General features: G+C 43.1%; 1 protein-coding gene across 4 annotated transcripts; it reads right to left on the minus strand.

Moving 5' to 3' along the window:
* Positions 1-1,805: 1,805 nt before the first annotated feature.
* LOC135538444 (E3 ubiquitin-protein ligase TRIM39-like) lies at positions 1,806-21,626 on the minus strand. Of its 4 annotated transcripts, none has more exons than XM_064964345.1 (10): positions 21,527-21,626; positions 16,794-16,927; positions 16,440-16,590; positions 15,379-15,456; positions 14,193-14,312; positions 13,833-13,976; positions 13,023-13,170; positions 5,817-5,843; positions 5,099-5,261; positions 1,806-2,499 (listed from the first exon to the last, which is right to left on the minus strand). In XM_064964345.1, the coding sequence occupies exons 2-10, from the start codon at positions 16,922-16,924 to the stop codon at positions 2,115-2,117; spliced, it is 1,347 nt and encodes a 448-aa protein (XP_064820417.1). In that variant the 5' UTR covers positions 16,925-16,927; positions 21,527-21,626; the 3' UTR covers positions 1,806-2,114. The 4 variants fall into 4 exon arrangements, with proteins under 4 accessions (XP_064820417.1, XP_064820416.1, XP_064820415.1 ...); XM_064964344.1 differs by having other exon boundaries at positions 5,099-5,258; positions 15,379-15,462; XM_064964343.1 differs by having other exon boundaries at positions 15,379-15,462.
* Positions 21,627-22,157: the final 531 nt, after the last annotated feature.

Consider the following 22,157-nt stretch of genomic DNA (forward strand, 5'->3'; position numbering starts at 1 on the left):
GGATAGATGGTCTTGTAGAGGATAGATGGTCTTGTAGTGGATAGATGGTCTTGTACTGGATAGATGGTCTTGTAGTGGATAGATAGTCTTGTAGTGGATAGATGGTCTTGTAGTGGATAGATGGTCTTGTAGTGGATAGTTGGTCTTGTAGTGGATAGTTGGTCTTGTAGTGGATAGATGGTCTTGTAGAGGATAGATGGTCTTGTAGTGGATAGATGGTCTTGTAGTGGATAGATGGTCTTGTAGTGGATAGTTGGTCTTGTAGTGGATAGTTGGTCTTGTAGTGGATAGATGGTCTTGTAGAGGATAGATGGTCTTGTAGAGGATAGATGGTCTTGTAGTGGATAGATGGTCTTGTAGTGGATAGATGGTCTTGTAGTGGATAGATGGTCTTGTAGTGGATAGATGGTCTTGTAGTGGATAGATGGTCTTGTAGTGGATAGTCTTTTAGTGGGTGGATAGTGAGTGGATAGTCTTGTCGTGGATAGATGGTCTTGTAGTGGATAGATAGTCTTGTAGTGGATAGATGGTCTTGTAGTGGATAGATGGTCTTGTAGTGCGTAGATGGTCTTGTAGTGGATAGATGGTCTTGTAGTGGATAGATGGTCTTGTAGTGGATAGATGGTATTGTAGTGGATAGATGGTCTTGTAGTGGATAGATGGTCTTGTAGTGGATAGTTGGTCTTGTAGTGGATAGATGGTCTTGTAGTGGATAGTTGGTCTTGTAGTGGATAGATGGTCTTGTAGTGGATAGATGGTCTTGTAGTGGATAGATGGTCTTGTAGTGGATAGTTGGTCTTGTAGTGGATAGTTGGTCTTGTAGTGGATAGTTGGTCTTGTAGTGGATAGATAGTCTTGTAGTGGATAGATGGTCTTGTAGTGGATAGATGGTCTTGTAGTGGATAGTTGGTCTTGTAGTGGATAGATGGTCTTGTAGTGGATAGATGGTCTTGTAGTGCGTAGATGGTCTTGTAGTGGATAGATGGTCTTGTAGTGGATAGATGGTCTTGTAGTGGATAGTCTTGCAGTGGGTGGGAGCACGTGTCGTGCTGACAACTTTAAAGGCCCAGTTCAATTAAAAACTAGACCTTTCTGTGTTTATATATATTTCCACACTATGAGGTTGGAATAAATCTGTGTAATTTCTGAAATTTCTGATAATGCCCTTGTAGTGTACGAGCTGTTTAAAAAGACCGTCTGAAATGACAGCCTGTTCTGGTGGGATGGAGTTTTGGCCTGCCTGGTGACATCACCAGCTCATAAATAGGTAGTAGACCAATAAGAAAGAGAGTTCCAAACCTCTCTGCCAATAACAGCTAGTTTTCAGTTTCCCCCTCCCTTACTCAGACCACTCCCAGACAGTCCTAGCAAAATTCTTGTTTGAGAAAAAAAATTTAGAAGCTAATTTTTTGTTTCTCTTTGACCATTTCAATTGAAAACAATCACAGTTCGGCACTTCATTGTTACCCAGAAATGATTTGACATTTAAATAAAAATGTCTGCATTGGACCTTTAAGAAGTTAGGGGCACCAGACAGTCTCAGGGGAACCAGAAAAAGAGATGATCGATCCTACCTTTCAAGCACATCACCTGGAGTATCTAGCCCGCTGTTAGCCAGCTGTTAGCCCGCTGTTAGCCAGCTGTTAGCTAACTGTTGGCCCGCTGTTGGCCAGCTGTTAACTAGCTTTTGGCTAGCTGTTAGCTAGCTAGCATGACTGGACCAGGTTGATACATGAATGGTCAAGGTTTCTTGTTATCAAACAAACAGTTAGGGCCTGCGGCACGGTTTATGAAACGACTCAGTCTGAATAATTTACATGTTTTAATGATGCACAGAATAAAAAAAAGTCAACACTTTGTAAAAAAATATACATTTGAGGGTTCATATATACTTTCATAAATTATAATTAAAATAAATTATAGCATAACTATTGATTACCCAGCTCATTGCCTGACAACACAAACACTGCATTAACTCAATATTAGGAAAGTAGACGGTTTTTCCAACTGAAAATACAAACGTGAGAGAGGACCGAGTGAGCCTTCCTCTACATTAGGCTACATAATGACATGATTAAATGACTATTCCAGGCGTGGGGGTTAAGTCAGGGGGCTCAGATGCTACAGAAGCTAGTACTAATAGTCAGAGGAGCGATATTCCTGCCCCCGTGTTGCCTCCCAGGACTAAAGAGTGGGTGTAGTCTATCAGTGAAGACATCTGTAAACGTGTGGATGTGAACCCCGGTCTCCGCGCAGTAGAAGGACACTCGGCCCTCCACGTAGTCCAGAAACACCCCCACCTTCCTGGGCTTCTGCTCCAGGCCCACGGGGGTGACAGTGGGGGAGGTGTTAGCTACGTATTGACCCCCGCTCTTTAGGCTCAGTGTCCAGAAGCCATTGGCTGGGCTGACTGTAAACTTCCCTTTCCTGTTGATGGACTGTCTGGCCACGCCCAGGTTCCACTCTATCTTCTCTCCCACCTCCACCTCCCAGTAGTACCTGGAATGGAGTCAACATTAGTACCTGGAATGGAGTCAACATTAGTCCAGTAGTACCTGGAATGGAGTCAACATTAGTCCAGTAGTACCTGGAATGGAGTCAACATTAGTCCATTAGTACCTGGAATGGAGTCAACATTAGTACCTGGAATGGAGTCAACATTAGTACCTGGAATGGAGTCAACATTAGTCCAGTAGTACCTGGAAGGGAGTAAACATTAGTACCTGGAATGGAGTCAACATTAGTACCTGGAATGGAGTCAACATTAGTCCAGTAGTACCTGGAATGGAGTCAACATTAGTACCTGGAATGGAGTCAACATTAGTACCTGGAATGGAGTGAACATTAGTCCAGTAGTACCTGGAATGGAGTCAACATTAGTCTAGTAGTACCTGGAATGGAATCAATGTTTTCGTCATTACAACTGATGAACTTTGCATTGAAGTCCAGTCCAAATTTTCATCATTCTAACTGATGAACCTTGTATTTTAGTCCAGTCCATGTTTTCATCAATACAACTGATAAACTTTGCATTCAAGTCCAGTCCAGGTTTTCATCATTCTAACTGATGAACCTTGTATTTTAGTCCAGTCCATGTTTTCATCATTATAACTGATTAACCTTGTATTTTAGTCCAGTCCATGTTTTCATCATTATAACTGATGAACTTTGTATTTTAGTCCAGTCCATGTTTTCATCATTATAACTGATGAACTTAGTATCGAAATCCAGTCCATGTTTTACTACAGCACTAGTTAAGGTAGTTGAATCTGACAATTAATCTTAATGGTTGTACAGTCGTCTCAAATAAAACTGCGAAGGACCTCGGCGTTACTCTGGACCCTGATCTCTCTTTTGAAGAACATATCAAGACCATTTCAAGGACAGCTTTTTTCCATCTATGTAACATTGCAAAAATCAGAAACTTTCTGTCCAAAAATGATGCAGAAAAATTCATCCATGCTTTTGTCACTTCTAGGTTAGACTACTGCAATGCTCTACTTTCCGGCTACCCGGATAAAGCACTAAATAAACTTCAGTTTGTGCTAAATACGGCTGCTAGAATCCTGACTAGAACCAAAAAATTTGATCATATTACTCCAGTGCTAGCCTCCCTACACTGGCTTCCTGTCAAAGCAAGGGCTGATTTCAAGGTTTTACTGCTAACCTACAAAGCATTACATGGGCTTGCTCCTACCTATCTCTCTGATTTGGTCCTGCCGTACATACCTACAAGTACGCTACGGTCACAAGATGCAGGCCTCCTAATTGTCCCTAGAATTTCTAAGCAAACAGCTGGAGGCAGGGCTTTCTCCTATAGAGCTCCATTTTCATGGAACGGTCTGCCTACCCATGTCAGAGACGCAAACTCGGTCTCAACCTTTAAGTCTTTACTGAAGACTCATCTCTTCAGTGGGTCATATGATTGAGTGTAGTCTGGCCCAGGAGTGGGGAGGTGAACGGAAAGGCTCTGGAGCAACGAACCGCCCTTGCTGTCTCTGCCTGGCCGGTTCCCCTCTTTCCACTGGGATTCTCTGCCTCTAACCCTATTACAGGGGCTGAGTCACTGGCTTACTGGAAGGGGTGCGTCACCTGAGTGGGTTGATTCACTGATGTGGTCATCCTGTCTGGGTTGGCGCCCCCCCTTGGGTTGTGCCATGGCGGAGATCTTTGTGGGCTATACTCAGCCTCGTCTCAGGATGGTAAGTTGGTGGTTGAAGATATCCCTCTAGTGGTGTGGGGGCTGTGCTTTGGCAAAGTGGGTGGGGTTATATTCTTCCTGTTTGGCCCTGTCCGGGGGTGTCATCGGATGGGGCCACAGTGTCTCCTGACCCCTCCTGTCTCAGCCTCCAGTATTTATGCTGCAGTAGTTTATGTGTCGGGCGGCTGGGGTCAGTTTGTTATATCAGGAGTACTTCTCCTGTCCTATTCGGTGTCCTGTGTGAATCTAAGTGTGCCTTCTCTAATTCTCTCCTTCTCTCTTTCTTTCTCTATCTCGGAGGACCTGAGCCCTAGGACCATGCCCCAGGACTACCTGACATGATGACTACTTGCTGTCCCCAGTCCACCTGACCGTGCTGCTGCTCCAGTTTCAACTGTTCTGCCTTATTATTATTCGACCATGCTGGTCATTTATGAACATTTGAACATCTTGGCCATGTTCTGTTATAATCTCCACCCGTCACAGCCAGAAGAGGACTGGCCACCCCACATAGCCTGGTTCCTCTCTAGGTTTCTTCCTAGGTTTTGGCCTTTCTAGGGAGTTTTTCCTAGCCACTGTGCTTCTACACCTGCATTGCTTGCTGTTTGGGGTTTTAGGCTGGGTTTCTGTACAGCACTTTGAGATATCAGCTGATGTACGAAGGGCTTTATAAATACATTTGATTTGATTTGATTTAAGGTAAAGAGCCATGAGTGAATCCTAACTTCTACTTAAGTTTGAATCCCCACAATAGTTTCAGTAAAGTTCAACAAACAAACCATATCAGCCGTTCTAAGAACCATAGATATATGATCATAGATCTTTATGATAATATAGATATGTAGATATAGAATTCTATTATACAGGCAAACAGTATAAAGAGGGACATTACAGTACCTGCCGCTGCTGAAGGACTCTCTTCCCAGGACGTTGGCCACGCGGTCAAACCTCTTGGGGTTGTCTGGGACCTCCTGGTGTTTGTCTGTGTGTCGCACCTGTTTCCGGTCGTCTGAGACCGAGAGGAAGGCGTGGGCCGTCTTGGGACTCAGGGAGATGTCTACTAGGGTAGAGGAAGGAGAGAGAAACATATAAGTGCCATGGCAACAGAAAACTCACCTTGGTAAAACAAGTACTTTGAATGCCGCGATTCTAAATTCAATATCAAATTATTTTCTGAGTAATAATTATGTATCTTACTCTAATAGATTTCCATTCAAATGGGCAAAAATTTGAAAAGTATTTCTCAAGCAAGATTTTGGCTCGGACTGTCTGGGAGTGGTCTGAGGGGGAGGGGAAAACTGAAGACGAGCCGTTATTGGCAGAGAGGTTTGGAACTCTTTGTTATTAGTCTATTAACCAATTTACCACATTGTGATGTCACAATGGAAAGCCTAAACTTCCGCCCACGCACACCTGCTGATTAAGATTGTATTTTCAACCATAAACTATCAGGAAATAACACTTTTCCACACTTTTACAGTGTTAGTTTCATCAGCTGTTGTACAATATGATATAAAACACAGAAAAACTGAATTTTGACTGCACTGGTCCTTTAAGAACAACAAAAAAATACATATTATGGAGCATCTAACTCTTTGGGCAGGTGGAGACATACCTGTGTATTTCTGTATTTTCTTCAGCTCTGCAAAAGATAACAGTTCCATAAGAATCCTTCCCAGACGAACAGATCTGACATTTCACTCACCCTAAAGATAACAGCTCCATAAGAATCCTTCCCAGACTAACAGATCTGACATTTCACTCACCCTAAAGATAACAGCTCCATAAGAATCCTTCCCAGACTAACAGATCTGACATTTCACTCACCCTAAAGATAACAGCTCCATAAGAATCCTTCCCAGACTAACAGATCTGACATTTCACTCACCCTAAAGATAACAGCTCCATAAGAATCCTTCCCAGACTAACAGATCTGACATTTCCCTCACCCTAAAGATAACAGCTCCATAAGAATCCTTCCCAGACTAACAGATCTGACATTTCACTCACCCTAAAGATAACTGTTCGATAAGAATCCTTCCCAGACTAACAGATCTGACATTTCACTCACCCTAAAGATAACCGTTCCATAAGAATCCTTCCCAGACTAACAGATCTGACATTTCACTCACCCTAAAGATAACTGTTCGATAAGAATCCTTCCCAGACTAACAGATCTGACATTTCACTCACCCTAAAGATAACAGCTCCATAAGAATCCTTCCCAGACTAACAGATCTAACATTTCACTCACCCTAAAGATAACAGCTCCATAAGAAACCTTCCCAGACTAACAGATCTGACATTTCACTCACCCTAAAGATAACAGCTCCATAAGAATCCTTCCCAGACTAACAGATCTGACATTTCACTCACCCTAAAGATAACAGCTCCATAAGAATCCTTCCCAGACTAACAGATCTGACATTTCACTCACCCTAAAGATAACAGCTCCATAAGAATCCTTCCCAGACTAACAGATCTGACATTTCACTCACCCTAAAGATAACAGCTCCATAAGAATCCTTCCCAGACTAACAGATCTGACATTTCACTCACCCTAAAGATAACAGCTCCATAAGAATCCTTCCCAGACTAACAGATCTGACATTTCACTCCCCCTAAAGATAACAGTTCCATAAGAATCCTTCCGAGACTAACAGATCTGACATTTCACTCACCCTAAAGATAACAGTTCGATAAGAATCCTTCCCAGACTAACAGATCTGACATTTCACTCACCCTAAAGATAACAGCTCCATAAGAATCCTTCCCAGACTAACAGATCTGACATTTCACTCACCCTAAAGATAACAGTTCCATAAGAATCCTTCCCAGACTAACAGATCTGACATTTCACTCCCCCTAAAGATAACAGTTCCATAAGAATCCTTCCCAGACGAACAGATCTGACATTTCACTCACCCTAAAGATAACAGCTCCATAAGAATCCTTCCCAGACTAACAGATCTGACATTTCACTCACCCTAAAGATAACAGCTCCATAAGAATCCTTCCCAGACTAACAGATCTGACATTTCACTCACCCTAAAGATAACTGTTCGATAAGAATCCTTCCCAGACTAACAGATCTGACATTTCACTCACCCTAAAGATAACAGCTCCATAAGAATCCTTCCCAGACTAACAGATCTGACATTTCACTCACCCTAAAGATAACAGCTCCATAAGAATCCTTCCCAGACTAACAGATCTGACATTTCACTCACCCTAAAGATAACAGCTCCATAAGAATCCTTCCCAGACTAACAGATCTGACATTTCACTCACCCTAAAGATAACTGTTCGATAAGAATCCTTCCCAGACTAACAGATCTGACATTTCACTCACCCTAAAGATAACCGTTCCATAAGAATCCTTCCCAGACTAACAGATCTGACATTTCACTCACCCTAAAGATAACTGTTCGATAAGAATCCTTCCCAGACTAACAGATCTGACATTTCACTCACCCTAAAGATAACAGCTCCATAAGAATCCTTCCCAGACTAACAGATCTAACATTTCACTCACCCTAAAGATAACAGCTCCATAAGAAACCGTCCCAGACTAACAGATCTGACATTTCACTCACCCTAAAGATAACAGCTCCATAAGAATCCTTCCCAGACTAACAGATCTGACATTTCACTCACCCTAAAGATAACAGCTCCATAAGAATCCTTCCCAGACTAACAGATCTGACATTTCACTCACCCTAAAGATAACAGCTCCATAAGAATCCTTCCCAGACTAACAGATCTGACATTTCACTCACCCTAAAGATAACAGCTCCATAAGAATCCTTCCCAGACTAACAGATCTGACATTTCACTCACCCTAAAGATAACAGCTCCATAAGAATCCTTCCCAGACTAACAGATCTGACATTTCACTCACCCTAAAGATAACAGTTCCAGTAAGAATCCTTCCCAGACTAACAGATCTGACATTTCACTCACCCTAAAGATAACAGCTCCATAAGAATCCTTCCCAGACTAACAGATCTGACATTTCACTCACCCTAAAGATAACAGCTCCATAAGAATCCTTCCCAGACTAACAGATCTGACATTTCACTCACCCTAAAGATAACAGCTCCATAAGAATCCTTCCCAGACTAACAGATCTGACATTTCACTCCCCCTAAAGATAACAGTTCCATAAGAATCCTTCCCAGACTAACAGATCTGACATTTCACTCACCCTAAAGATAACAGTTCGATAAGAATCCTTCCCAGACTAACAGATCTGACATTTCACTCACCCTAAAGATAACAGCTCCATAAGAATCCTTCCCAGACTAACAGATCTGACATTTCACTCACCCTAAAGATAACAGTTCCATAAGAATCCTTCCCAGACTAACAGATCTGACATTTCACTCCCCCTAAAGATAACAGTTCCATAAGAATCCTTCCCAGACTAACAGATCTGACATTTCACTCACCCTAAAGATAACAGTTCGATAAGAATCCTTCCCAGACTAACAGATCTGACATTTCACTCACCCTAAAGATAACAGCTCCATAAGAATCCTTCCCAGACTAACAGATCTGACATTTCACTCACCCTAAAGATAACAGCTCCATAAGAATCCTTCCCAGACTAACAGATCTGACATTTCACTCACCCTAAAGATAACAGCTCCATAAGAATCCTTCCCAGACTAACAGATCTGACATTTCACTCACCCTAAAGATAACAGCTCCATAAGAATCCTTCCCAGACTAACAGATCTGACATTTCACTCACCCTAAAGATAACAGCTCCATAAGAATCCTTCCCAGACTAACAGATCTGACATTTCACTCACCCTAAAGATAACAGCTCCATAAGAATCCTTCCCAGACTAACAGATCTGACATTTCACTCACCCTAAAGATAACAGCTCCATAAGAATCCTTCCCAGACTAACAGATCTGACATTTCACTCACCCTAAAGATAACTGTTCGATAAGAATCCTTCCCAGACTAACAGATCTGACATTTCACTCACCCTAAAGATAACAGCTCCATAAGAATCCTTCCCAGACTAACAGATCTGACATTTCACTCCCCCTAAAGATAACTGTTCGATAAGAATCCTTCCCAGACTAACAGATCTGACATTTCACTCACCCTAAAGATAACAGCTCCATAAGAATCCTTCCCAGACTAACAGATCTGACATTTCACTCACCCTAAAGATAACAGCTCCATAAGAATCCTTCCCAGACTAACAGATCTGACATTTCACTCACCCTAAAGATAACAGCTCCATAAGAATCCTTCCCAGACTAACAGATCTGACATTTCACTCACCCTAAAGATAACAGCTCCATAAGAATCCTTCCCAGACTAACAGATCTGACATTTCACTCACCCTAAAGATAACAGCTCCATAAGAATCCTTCCCAGACTAACAGATCTGACATTTCACTCACCCTAAAGATAACAGCTCCATAAGAATCCTTCCCGGACTAACAGATCTGACATTTCACTCACCCTAAAGATAACAGCTCCATAAGAATCCTTCCCAGACTAACAGATCTGACATTTCACTCACCCTAAAGATAACAGCTCCATAAGAATCCTTCTTCAGACTAACAGATCTGACATTTCACTCACCCTAAAGATAACAGCTCCAGTAAGAGTCCTTCCCAGACTAACAGATCTGACATTTCACTCACCCTAAAGATAACTGTTCGATAAGAATCCTTCCCGGACTAACAGATCTGACATTTCACTCACCCTAAAGATAACTGTTCGATAAGAATCCTTCCCGGACTAACAGATCTGACATTTCACTCACCCTAAAGATAACTGTTCGATAAGAATCCTTCCCAGACTAACAGATCTGACATTTCACTCACCCTAAAGATAACAGCTCCATAAGAATCCTTCCCAGACTAACAGATCTGACATTTCACTCACCCTAAAGATAACAGCTCCATAAGAATCCTTCCCAGACTAACAGATCTGACATTTCACTCACCCTAAAGATAACTGTTCGATAAGAATCCTTCCCGGACTAACAGATCTGACATTTCACTCACCCTAAAGATAACAGCTCCATAAGAATCCTTCCCAGACTAACAGATCTGACATTTCACTCACCCTAAAGATAACAGCTCCATAAGAATCCTTCCCAGACTAACAGATCTGACATTTCACTCACCCTAAAGATAACTGTTCGATAAGAATCCTTCCCAGACTAACAGATCTGACATTTCACTCACCCTAAAGATAACAGCTCCATAAGAATCCTTCCCAGACTAACAGACCTGACATTTCACTCACCCTAAAGATAACAGCTCCATAAGAATCCTTCCCAGACTAACAGATCTGACATTTCACTCACCCTAAAGATAACAGCTCCATAAGAATCCTTCCCAGACTAACAGACCTGACATTTCACTCACCCTAAAGATAACAGCTCCATAAGAATCCTTCCCAGACTAACAGACCTGACATTTCACTCACCCTAAAGATAACTGTTCGATAAGAATCCTTCCCAGACTAACAGATCTGACATTTCACTCACCCTAAAGATAACAGCTCCATAAGAATCCTTCCCAGACTAACAGACCTGACATTTCACTCACCCTAAAGATAACAGCTCCATAAGAATCCTTCCCAGACTAACAGATCTGACATTTCACTCACCCTAAAGATAACAGCTCCATAAGAATCCTTCCCAGACTAACAGATCTGACATTTCACTCACCCTAAAGATAACTGTTCGATAAGAATCCTTCCCAGACTAACAGATCTGACATTTCACTCACCCTAAAGATAACAGCTCCATAAGAATCCTTCCCAGACTAACAGATCTGACATTTCACTCACCCTAAAGATAACAGCTCCATAAGAATCCTTCCCAGACTAACAGACCTGACATTTCACTCACCCTAAAGATAACAGCTCCATAAGAATCCTTCCCAGACTAACAGATCTGACATTTCACTCACCCTAAAGATAACAGCTCCATAAGAATCCTTCCCAGACTAACAGACCTGACATTTCACTCACCCTAAAGATAACAGCTCCATAAGAATCCTTCCCAGACTAACAGACCTGACATTTCACTCACCCTAAAGATAACTGTTCGATAAGAATCCTTCCCAGACTAACAGATCTGACATTTCACTCACCCTAAAGATAACAGCTCCATAAGAATCCTTCCCAGACTAACAGACCTGACATTTCACTCACCCTAAAGATAACAGCTCCATAAGAATCCTTCCCAGACTAACAGATCTGACATTTCACTCACCCTAAAGATAACAGCTCCATAAGAATCCTTCCCAGACTAACAGATCTGACATTTCACTCACCCTAAAGATAACAGCTCCATAAGAATCCTTCCCAGACTAACAGATCTGACATTTCACTCACCCTAAAGATAACAGCTCCATAAGAATCCTTCCCAGACTAACAGATCTGACATTTCACTCACCCTAAAGATAACAGCTCCATAAGAATCCTTCCCAGACTAACAGATCTGACATTTCACTCACCCTAAAGATAACAGCTCCATAAGAATCCTTCCCAGACTAACAGATCTGACATTTCACTCACCCTAAAGATAACAGCTCCATAAGAATCCTTCCCAGACTAACAGATCTGACATTTCACTCACCCTAAAGATAACTGTTCGATAAGAATCCTTCCCGGACTAACAGATCTGACATTTCACTCACCCTAAAGATAACAGCTCCATAAGAATCCTTCCCAGACTAACAGATCTGACATTTCACTCACCCTAAAGATAACAGCTCCATAAGAATCCTTCCCAGACTAACAGATCTGACATTTCACTCACCCTAAAGATAACAGCTCCATAAGAATCCTTCCCAGACTAACAGATCTGACATTTCACTCACCCTAAAGATAACAGCTCCATAAGAATCCTTCCCAAACAAACAGATCTGACATTTCACTCACCCTAAAGATAACAGCTCCATAAGAATCCTTCCCAGACTAACAGATCTGACATTTCACTCACCCTAAAGATAACAGCTCCATAAGAATCCTTCCCAGACTAACAGATCTGACATTTCACTCCCCCTAAAGATAACAGCTCCATAAGAATCCTTCCCAGACTAACAGATCTGACATTTCACTCCCCCTAAAGATAACAGCTCCATAAGAATCCTTCCCAGACTAACAGATCTGACATTTCACTCACCCTAAAGATAACAGCTCCATAAGAATCCTTCCCAGACTAACAGATCTGACATTTCACTCACCCTAAAGATAACAGCTCCATAAGAATCCTTCCCAGACTAACAGATCTGACATTTCACTCACCCTAAAGATAACAGCTCCATAAGAATCCTTCCCAGACTAACAGATCTGACATTTCACTCACCCTAAAGATAACAGCTCCATAAGAATCCTTCCCAGACTAACAGATCTGACATTTCACTCACCCTAAAGATAACAGCTCCATAAGAAACCTTCCCAGACTAACAGATCTGACATTTCACTCCCCCTAAAGATAACAGCTCCATAAGAAACCTTCCCAGACTAACAGATCTGACATTTCACTCCCCCTAAAGATAACAGCTCCATAAGAATCCTTCCCAGACTAACAGATCTGACATTTCACTCACCCTAAAGATAACAGCTCCATAAGAATCCTTCCCAGACTAACAGATCTGACATTTCACTCACCCTAAAGATATGCAGTAGAATAATCCAATCATTTATCAGATGCTGACAGATGTCTAATCAACACAAAACATGTGGTCTACTAAATTGTTGAGGGTGGATGTAGAACTGTAAGAGATGGATCCAGTATGATATGATCGTATCTGTAGTGTAAATACTAACCAGCTTTAGAGAGTCTACAGAGCTCTCCTTTAACCATGTCCATCAGGTCTGACACTGCTCTCCTGGTCACGCCCATACAGGGGTCTGTCTCCATGGAAAGCTTGGACCAGTCCCTCCTCTCAGAGTAGCCCGTGGTGGAAGTGGTGCTCTGCGACGTTCATAGAGGACAAACAAACAAACACGGTTATATTTTAAGATTAAATATTAGTGGTTGGGGGACTAATTTAAGGGTTCAAGCCTTTTCTTCTGTGGTCATGATAATTAAAAATCAAATCAAATCAAAAAAATAAATAAGAAACTCTGTTTCTGATTATGGAAATGAAGACATGATGAAGCAAAGATAAACATGTAGACCTACATGTGTCCTAATCTACATTATAAACCAGGTAGTTTGGGTCCTGAATTCTGATTGGCTGAAATCCGAGGTATATCAGACATTATAAACTGGGTGGTTCGAGCCCTGAATGCTGATTGGCTGGATGTCGTGGTATACCACGGGTATGAAAGAACATGTATTTTTACTGTTCTAATGACGTTGGTAACCAGTTTTAAGGTGTGTATCCAGTCCGTACTCTGCTTTGCGTCGTGCATAAGAACATCCCTTGGCTCTGGTATATTGATTATATGCCACACCCCCTCGGGCCTTATTGCTTAAGTATATGATTACCGCTCTGGGGTGAAGTTTCCCCTAGGTACAGATCTAGGATCAGCTACCTTTCCCTCAATCTGAACCTAAACCATTAGTGGATAAAATGCTGAACTGGTCCCAAACTAGCGTCTAGGGGCGACTTCACCCTACCCCATGCTTACCACTGCAACACTCTTCTGACCACCACCACCACCACAGAGCTCATCATGGCTCTGCTGAGAATGACACGGCCCCAGGTCAGTGTCTCCATTCCTCAGCTGTAGAATCTCCTGTTCCAGCTCCTTCACCAGCTTCTCAACAATCCTCTAAAAAAAACACAAACATTGTTACATTTGGTATATTGACAATCACATTGTATTCTGTCAATAGGTGGTGGATGAGGTGAGTTTTCCCCTTACTGTGTAAAGCGCTTTGTGTAACTCATTCACGAGAAAGGAGCTAAATAAATCCAATCCGTTATTATTTTTAATCTAAGTTTATAAATTGATAAATAAATCAGAGTATTACTGTACATTACAGACCTCCTCCTCCCCCTGTCTCTCCTCAATGGCTGCCACCACGGCCTTGTGGCTCTTCTCCATGGAACTGACAAGGGCAGAGAACACCTTCTGGCTCTCACGCACCTCCCTCACACACGAGTTCTGATTGGACAAAAGACATGTCTGTATCTCAGACGAGTTCTAATTGGACAAGAGACGGTCAATATCTCAGACATCAGTTCTGATTGGACAAAAGACATGTCTGTATCTCAGACGAGTTCTAATTGGACAAGAGACGGTCAATATCTCAGACATCAGCTCTGATTGGATAAAATATATGTCTGTATCTCACATCACTTTAAGATGATAAGGTGTGATTGGACAAAACATGTCTGTGGTAAGGGTGGTGGATTTGTCTAACCCATCTAGATCTACATAAGGGCGTAGGCTGTAGGGCCTCTCTAACCCTGTACCTGGAGATCTACCATCCATTAGGGCCTCTAACCCTGTACCTGGGGAGATAGCATCCTGTAGGGCCTCTCTAACCCTGTACCTGGAGAGATACCATCCTGTAGGACCTCTCTAACCCTGTACCTGGAGATCTACCATCCTGTAGGACCTCTCTAACCCTGTACCTGGAGAGATACCATCCTGTAGGACCTCTCTAACCCTGTGCCTGGAGAGATACCATCCTGTAGTTCTCTCTAACCCTGTACCAGGAGAGATACCATCCTGTAGTTCTCTCTAACCCTGTACCTGGAGAGATACCATCCTGTAGGGCCTCTCTAACCCTGTACCTGGAGAGATACCATCCTGTAGGACCTCTCTAATCCTGTACCTGGAGAGATACCATCCTGTAGTTCTCTCTAACCCTGTACCTGGAGAGATACCATCCTGTAGGGCCTCTCTAACCCTGTACCTGGAGAGATACCATCCTGTAGGCCTCTCTAACCCTGTACCAGGAGAGATACCATCCTGTAGGACCTCTCTAACCCTGTACCTGGAGAGATACCATCCTGTAGGACCTCTCTAACCCTGTACCTGGAGAGATACCATCCTGTAGGTTTTCACTACAACCCTAATCTAGCGCACCTGATTCTAATAATTAGCTGGTTGATAAACTGAATCAGGTTAGTTATAACTGGAGTTGGAGTTTGGTAGCTCTCCAGGAGCAGGCTTGGAGAGCCCTGGTGTAGGAGCTAGGGGCCCATTTGGGATCGGGACTCACTTTGAGGAGCTGCAGGGAGTGTCTGAGTCTGTCAACTTTCTTCAGTCGCTCCTGGATCATCTGGTCAATGTCTACAACCTGCGGCTGCAGAAGAGGATTACAGCAAGGTATCATAACATCAAGAGGATTACACCAAGGTATCATAAAATCAAGAGGATTACATCAAGGTATCATAACATCAAGAGGATTACACCAATGTATCAGGACACCAAGAGGATTACACCAAGGTATCATGACACCAAGGTATCATAACATCAAGAGGATTACACCAAGGTATCATAACATCAAGAGGATTACACCAAGGTATCATGACACCAAGAGGATTACACCAATGTATCAGGACACCAAGGTATCATAACATCAAGAGGATTACAGCAAGGTATCATAACATCGAGAGGATTACACCAAGGTATCATGACACCAAGGTATCATAACATCAAGAGGATTACAGCAAGGTATCATAACATCGAGAGGATTACACCAAGGTATCATAACATCAAGAGGATTACACCAAGGTATCATGACACCAAGGTATAATGACATCAAGAGGATTACACCAAGGTATCATAGCATCAAGAGGATTACACCAAGGTATCATAACATCAAGAGGATTACACCAAGGTATCATGACACCAAGGTATAATGACATCAAGAGGATTACACCAAGGTATCATAGCATCAAGAGGATTACACCAAGGTATCATAACATCAAGAGGATTACACCAAGGTATCATAGCATCAAGAGGATTACACCAAGGTATCATAACATCGAGAGGATTACGTCAAGGTATCATAACACCAAGAGGAATACACCAAGGTATCATGACACCAAGGTATCATAACATCAAGAGGATTACACCAAGGTATCATAACATCAAGAGGATTACACCAAGGTATCATGACACCAAGGTATCATAACATCAAGAGGATTACAGCAAGGTATCATAACATAGAGAGGATTACACCAAGGTATCATGACACCAAGGTATCTATTACAGGTACACCATAGCCTCTTGAACCTCTTAATGTCACAATATGTTGCACTAAGGTCAGTAGAGTACCGTGTCGTGGCTCTCCTCAGGGCTCTCAGGCCGTGTCTTCCTGTAGTTGTCACAGACGTCAGCCAGGATGCGGTTGACACTAAGGTCTGGCCTGGAATGGAACAACCTCTTGCAGAGGGGACAGTAGTCTGAACGGTGCCGGGTCCAGTACCTGTAATGAGCCCAGTCCATGTTTTTATTATGCTGATGATACGCTCAGTACTCCAGTCCATGTTTTACTCATGCACTATTTGAGCTTCAGAGCTAGTGAACAACAATGTATGGATCCTCTGCAATGCTTTCAATAAAGTTCAACAAACGATAGAAACCCCCGACCTCCATTCTTTATAATCGTAAGATAAAGAGGGGACGTACCCACACAGGCAGGCCTGACAGAAACTGTGGCCACACGGAGTAGTCACGGGACTGCTGAAGATGTCCTTACACAGCGGGCACAGGAAGTGCCGCTCGGAGACGAGGCTGATGGTAGAGATGGTAGATGCCATGCCCTGGAAGGACGCCATAGAAATCAATCAATTCATACTTTCCGTACCCCTCTTTTCCCTGCCCCGCTAATCCATCTCTCCACCCTTTCCAATTCCCCTTTTTCTAAAAGGTCCAAATTCAATATATCAAGAGATTAAGCATGAAACACTTTGTAGTAACAGATACCTGTAGTGTACTGCCTCTCATTAACAGGGAATCAACTTTCACTGGAGGCATGTTCCCCCCCCCCCACATTCTGAAATTGCATTTTTATCTCCGCCCATTACTATTGTAATGTGATACAAAAACAAGGCACTGGAAGGCTTTAGGACCATGAGGACGTCTCCGTGCGGTCGCGTAGACTGTTTGGAAAATATAATCATGTCCCCCCCTCCCCCAGTTTTATCATTGTCGTCCCCTCACTTCTAAAAACCAAAGTTGCACCCCATTACTTATCAATATAGAGATGAAATGTCAGGTCTCTCTAAACACCTTCATGTTCTTGTCACGTTATACTTCCATTTGATTGGCCAGACAGAGTTCACTGGTACAGTTTTATTTTTAAACAAGTTATTGAAGGTTTCCCCCATTCATTTTCTCCCCACGGAAGGAGAGCGTGCGTTTAAAGCCACAGTATTCACTCGCTTCAAGGTTAAACTGAATCAACTAGTCAGTTGGGTTACACTGCCTTCAGAAAGTATTCAGACCCCTTGACTTTTTCCACATTTTGTTAGATTACAGCCTTATCCTAAAATTTATTAAATTGTCCCCTCCCCCTCCCTCAATCTACACACACACAATACCCCATGATGAAAAGCAAAGCAAAAAACAGGTTTAGACATTTATTACAATTTTTAAAATGGAAATATTGGTATTCAGACACCAGTGATTACAGCATTGAGTCTTAGTAATGACACTACAAGCTTGGCACACCTGCTTTTTGGGGGGTTTCTCCCATTCTGCTCTGCAGATCCTCCCAAGCTCTGTCAGGTCGGATGGGGAGCGTTGCTGCACAGCTATTTTCAGGTCTCTCCGGAGATGTTCGATCAGGTTCAAGTCCGGACTCTGGCGGGGCCACTCAAGGACATTCAGAGATTTGTCACGAAGCCATTCATGCATTCCCTTGGCTGTGTGCTTTGGGTCATTGTCCTGTTGGAAGGTGAACCTTCGCCCCAGTCTGAGGACCTGAGAGCTATTAAGCAGGTTTTCATCAAGGATCTCTCTGTACTTTGCTATGTTCGTCTTTGCCTCGATGCTGACTAGTCTCCCAGTCCCTGCCGATGAAAAACATCCCCACAACAGGATTCTGTCACCACCATGCTTCACCGTAGGGATGGTGCCAGGTATTCAGTCCAAAGAGATCAATCTTGGTTTCATCAGACCAGAGCATCTTGTTTCTCATGGTCTGAGAGTCTTTAGGTGCCTTTTTGCAAACTCCAAGCAGGCTGTCATGTGTCTTTTACAGAGGAGTGGTTTCCACCTGGACTTAAAAGGCCTGATTTGTGGAGTGCTGCAGAGATGGTTGTCCTTCTGGAAGGTTCTCCCATCTCCACAGATTAATTCTAGAGCTCTGTCAGTGACCATTGGGTTCTTGGTCACCTCCCTGACCAATGCCCTTCTCCCCCGACTGCTCAGTTTGGCCGGGCGGTCAGCTCTAGGAAGAGTCTTGGTGGTTCCAAACGTCTTCCATCTAAGAATGTTTTGGTACCCTTCACCAGATCTGTGCCTCAACGCAATCCTGTCTCGGGGCTCTACAGACAATTCCTTCGACCTCATGGCTTGGTTTTTGCTCTGACAAGCACTGTCAACTGTGGGACCTTATATAGACAGGTGTGTGCCTTTCCTAATCATGTCCAATCAATTGAATTTACCACAGGTCGGACTCCAATCAAATTGTAGAAACGTCTCAAGGATGATCAATGGAAACAGGATGCACCTGAGCTCAATTTTGAGTCTCATAGCAACAGGGTCTGAGTAAATGAGGTATTTCTGTTCATAGATTTTTATAAATTTGCCCCCCCAAAAAATCAAAAAAACTGTTTTTGCTTTATCAGTATGAGGTATTGTGTGTAGATTGCTGAGGATTTTTATTTATTTAATTCATTTTAGAATAAGGCTGTAGTGAAAAATACTTTCCTAAGGCTGCTTTCTCTCAGCAAGGAATATAATACAAGGTGAAATAACAATAACAATAACAATAACAATAACAATAACAATAACAAAGACTGATTCATTCATTAACCTCTTTCCCATTTTGCTGATAAATAACACGCTGAAGAAGGACAGAGGTTTATAAAACTCATCGGTTCTGAAACCCAAGGACAGTGGAGGGCTACTGAAGTTAAGATGTTAACACTGACTAGAGGGAACATACAGTATTTTGTCTTAAATATAGTGTGCATCTAGGATCCTCTCTGAAGTTCTGGAGACTTCAATAGATCCAGACCCGATTCTGATAATCCTGGGAGTGTGATTCCCTAAACGGATTAACCCACAAAAACAACTCATCTCTAATTTCTGCAAAAAAACTAATCTTGTTGTTTTTGGAAAAGGAGGGAAGCGCCCTCTACCAAATTATGGCTCAGCGAATTGGCAAACACTGTACACTTAGAAAGAATTAGATATATTCTGAACAATAAATTATCAACATTTGATCAAATCTGGCAGCCTTTCCTCTCCTACTTGGACCAGTCGGTGCTGTGAATTTGTACATTTTAACGCACTCTCAATTGTAATATTTGAATCTACCTAATCTACCTAATAAGTGGGGGGAATAAGTGGGGGAATAAATGGGGGAATAAGTGGGGGGGATAAAGGGGTGGATAAAAGGGGGAGTAAGTGGGGTGGGAATAAGTGGGGGGTTTTAAGTGGGGGGGAATAAGTGGGGGGTTTTAAGTGGGGGGAATAAGTGGGGGGAATAAAGGGGGGATAAAAGGGGGAGTACGTGGGGGGAATAAGTGGGGGGAATAAGTGGGGGGAATAAGTGGGGGGAATAAAGGGGGGGATAAAAGGGGGGAGTACGTGGGGGGAATAAGTGGGGGGGAATAAGTGGGGGGGAATAAGTGGGGAGGAATAAAGGGGTGGATAAAAGGGGGGAGTAAGTGGGGGGGCATCTACCATCTTTCTTTCTACATGTCCCTATTCTGTATGTCGTGTTATATTTGTTTTGTACCCAGAACTCTGGGTCTTGTTGTTCCTGTCTGCTCTCTTATGTTTAGATAAGAATTGTACACTTGTCTTTTATACCGAAACACCATTCTTGTGTGTGTTCAATAAACAATATTTGAAAGAAAATATAGTCAGCATCCTAAATGGCACCCTATTCCCTATGGGGCCCTGGGTCAAAAGTAGTGCACTATCAAGGAAATAGGGTGCCATTTGCAGTATTGGAGAGGAAGCCATTTAGACTTGGTGCAGCCAACAGACTCCCAACATAAAAGCTATGACCTCATGTCCTTGACATCACCGCAGCGAGCAAAGTCACATTCCAGCTAATCCAATCTGATTGGATGAAAGACAGGATGTGGAGATTATCATAGGAAGTGAATTGTTATCAACTCCACGGTCAAACATGTTTCTTTGTCAAGCAGTGAATGCTTGTCTTTGGATATTTGACTATTGGAACTCTTTCAGGTCACAGATTCACCTGAGCTCGCCTAATGTTTCTGTGTGTCTCATAGCCAAGTCAGTTATGTGATCATGTGTGTCATTCAAAGAAAAGTGTGTCTGTCTCTGTCTTTCTGTCTGTCTGTCCGTCTCTGTCTCTGTCTGGCTCTGTCTGTCTGTCTGTCTGTCTGTCTGTCTGTCTGTCTGTCTGTCTGTCCGTCTGTCTCTCTGGCTCTGTCTGTCTGTCTCTGTCTCTCTGTCTCTCTGGCTCTGTCTGTCTCTGTCTGTCTGTCTGTCTGTCTGTCTGTCTGTCTGTCTGTCTGTCCGTCCGTCTCTGTCTCTGTCTCTCTGGCTCTGTCTGTCTGTCTGTCTGTCTGTCTGTCCGTCCGTCTCTGTCTCTCTGGCTCTGTCTGTCTGTCTGTCTGTCTGTCTGTCTGTCTGTCTGTCTGTCTGTCTGTCTGTCTGTCTGTCTGTCTCTGTCTCTCTGGCTCTGTCTGTCTGTCTGTCTGTCCGTCTCTGTCTCTCTGGCTCTGTCTGTCTGTCTCTGTCTCTCTGGCTCTGTCTGTGTCTGTCTCTGTCTGTCTGTGTGTTTGAGAGACAGAGAGCGTAACATTCCCTGGTATGCAGTAGAACAGGTAACACCGAGTATTCTGTTACATAATGAAGGAATCAACACAACACTCAACACCTGCATGACCTCTTCCAGCTGTTATTCTCACTACAATCACAACTGTTTGTTTTTACCTCAAAGCGCTGTTGTATGTCCTCTCTTTTACCAGTAAAAAACAAACAGTGTAGTACCTATAAAGTTGTGACTTCCTGAACTGAGAAGAGTGTCGCCCTGACCTGTTCAGTCGTAACCATGTTGTAAAAGAAAATGGATGTTCCACCTACTGTTCTGAACAGAGAGGCAACGTCCTGACAAGGAGGATTGATTAGAATAAGCCTTATTGTTCCCAAGCTGTGGTCAATATTTACAACCTGTGTTCAGTACGATGTTAACAAGTTAAACCTACCTGTCCCACTTATTCCTGGCCAGGTGCTCAGAGCTTCGGTCGCTAGTCAGTCTGTGTCTCTTCCTGTATTCAGAGTCCAGGTGACAGGTGAGAGTTCCTAGAAAGGTGCGTGTGGGTGGGGTTTAATCCAGGTGTGTTCAGCTGTTGTCAGTCAATCAGGCGTTTGCTTTGGGAGGAGCCTGTAACCTTAGACATTGGCTACGTCCCAATTATCTCTCCTTCCTCCTGAAGGGTGCACTTCACCACTCCCCACGAACTTAAAAGCATTTGATTGGTGGAGCCACGGACTGTAGGCTCCAATCTGATTGGAGGACGTATTTCTATATTTCCTATATTCATTTAAAATAAGTAAAAGTGAAGTAAACAAGTTGCACACTTGGGGAGAAGGGGCAATGTTAGGTAAGGCTCCACCCTGTTAGAGCTGACAAACAGCAGCACTGGGCCCTACAGTCGCTCTGGTCCAGGGTGTTAGCGCTGACAAACAGCAGCACTGGGCCCTGCAGTAGCTCTGGTCCAGGGTGTTAGAGCTGACAAACAGCAGCACTGGGCCCTGCAGTAGCTCTGGTCCAGGGTGTTAGAGCTGACAAACAGCAGCACTGGGCCCTGCAGTCGCTCTGGTCCAGGGTGTTAG

The sequence above is a fragment of the Oncorhynchus masou genome, unplaced genomic scaffold (assembly GCF_036934945.1).
Source record: "Oncorhynchus masou masou isolate Uvic2021 unplaced genomic scaffold, UVic_Omas_1.1 unplaced_scaffold_965, whole genome shotgun sequence".
Classification (NCBI taxonomy): domain Eukaryota; kingdom Metazoa; phylum Chordata; class Actinopteri; order Salmoniformes; family Salmonidae; genus Oncorhynchus; species Oncorhynchus masou.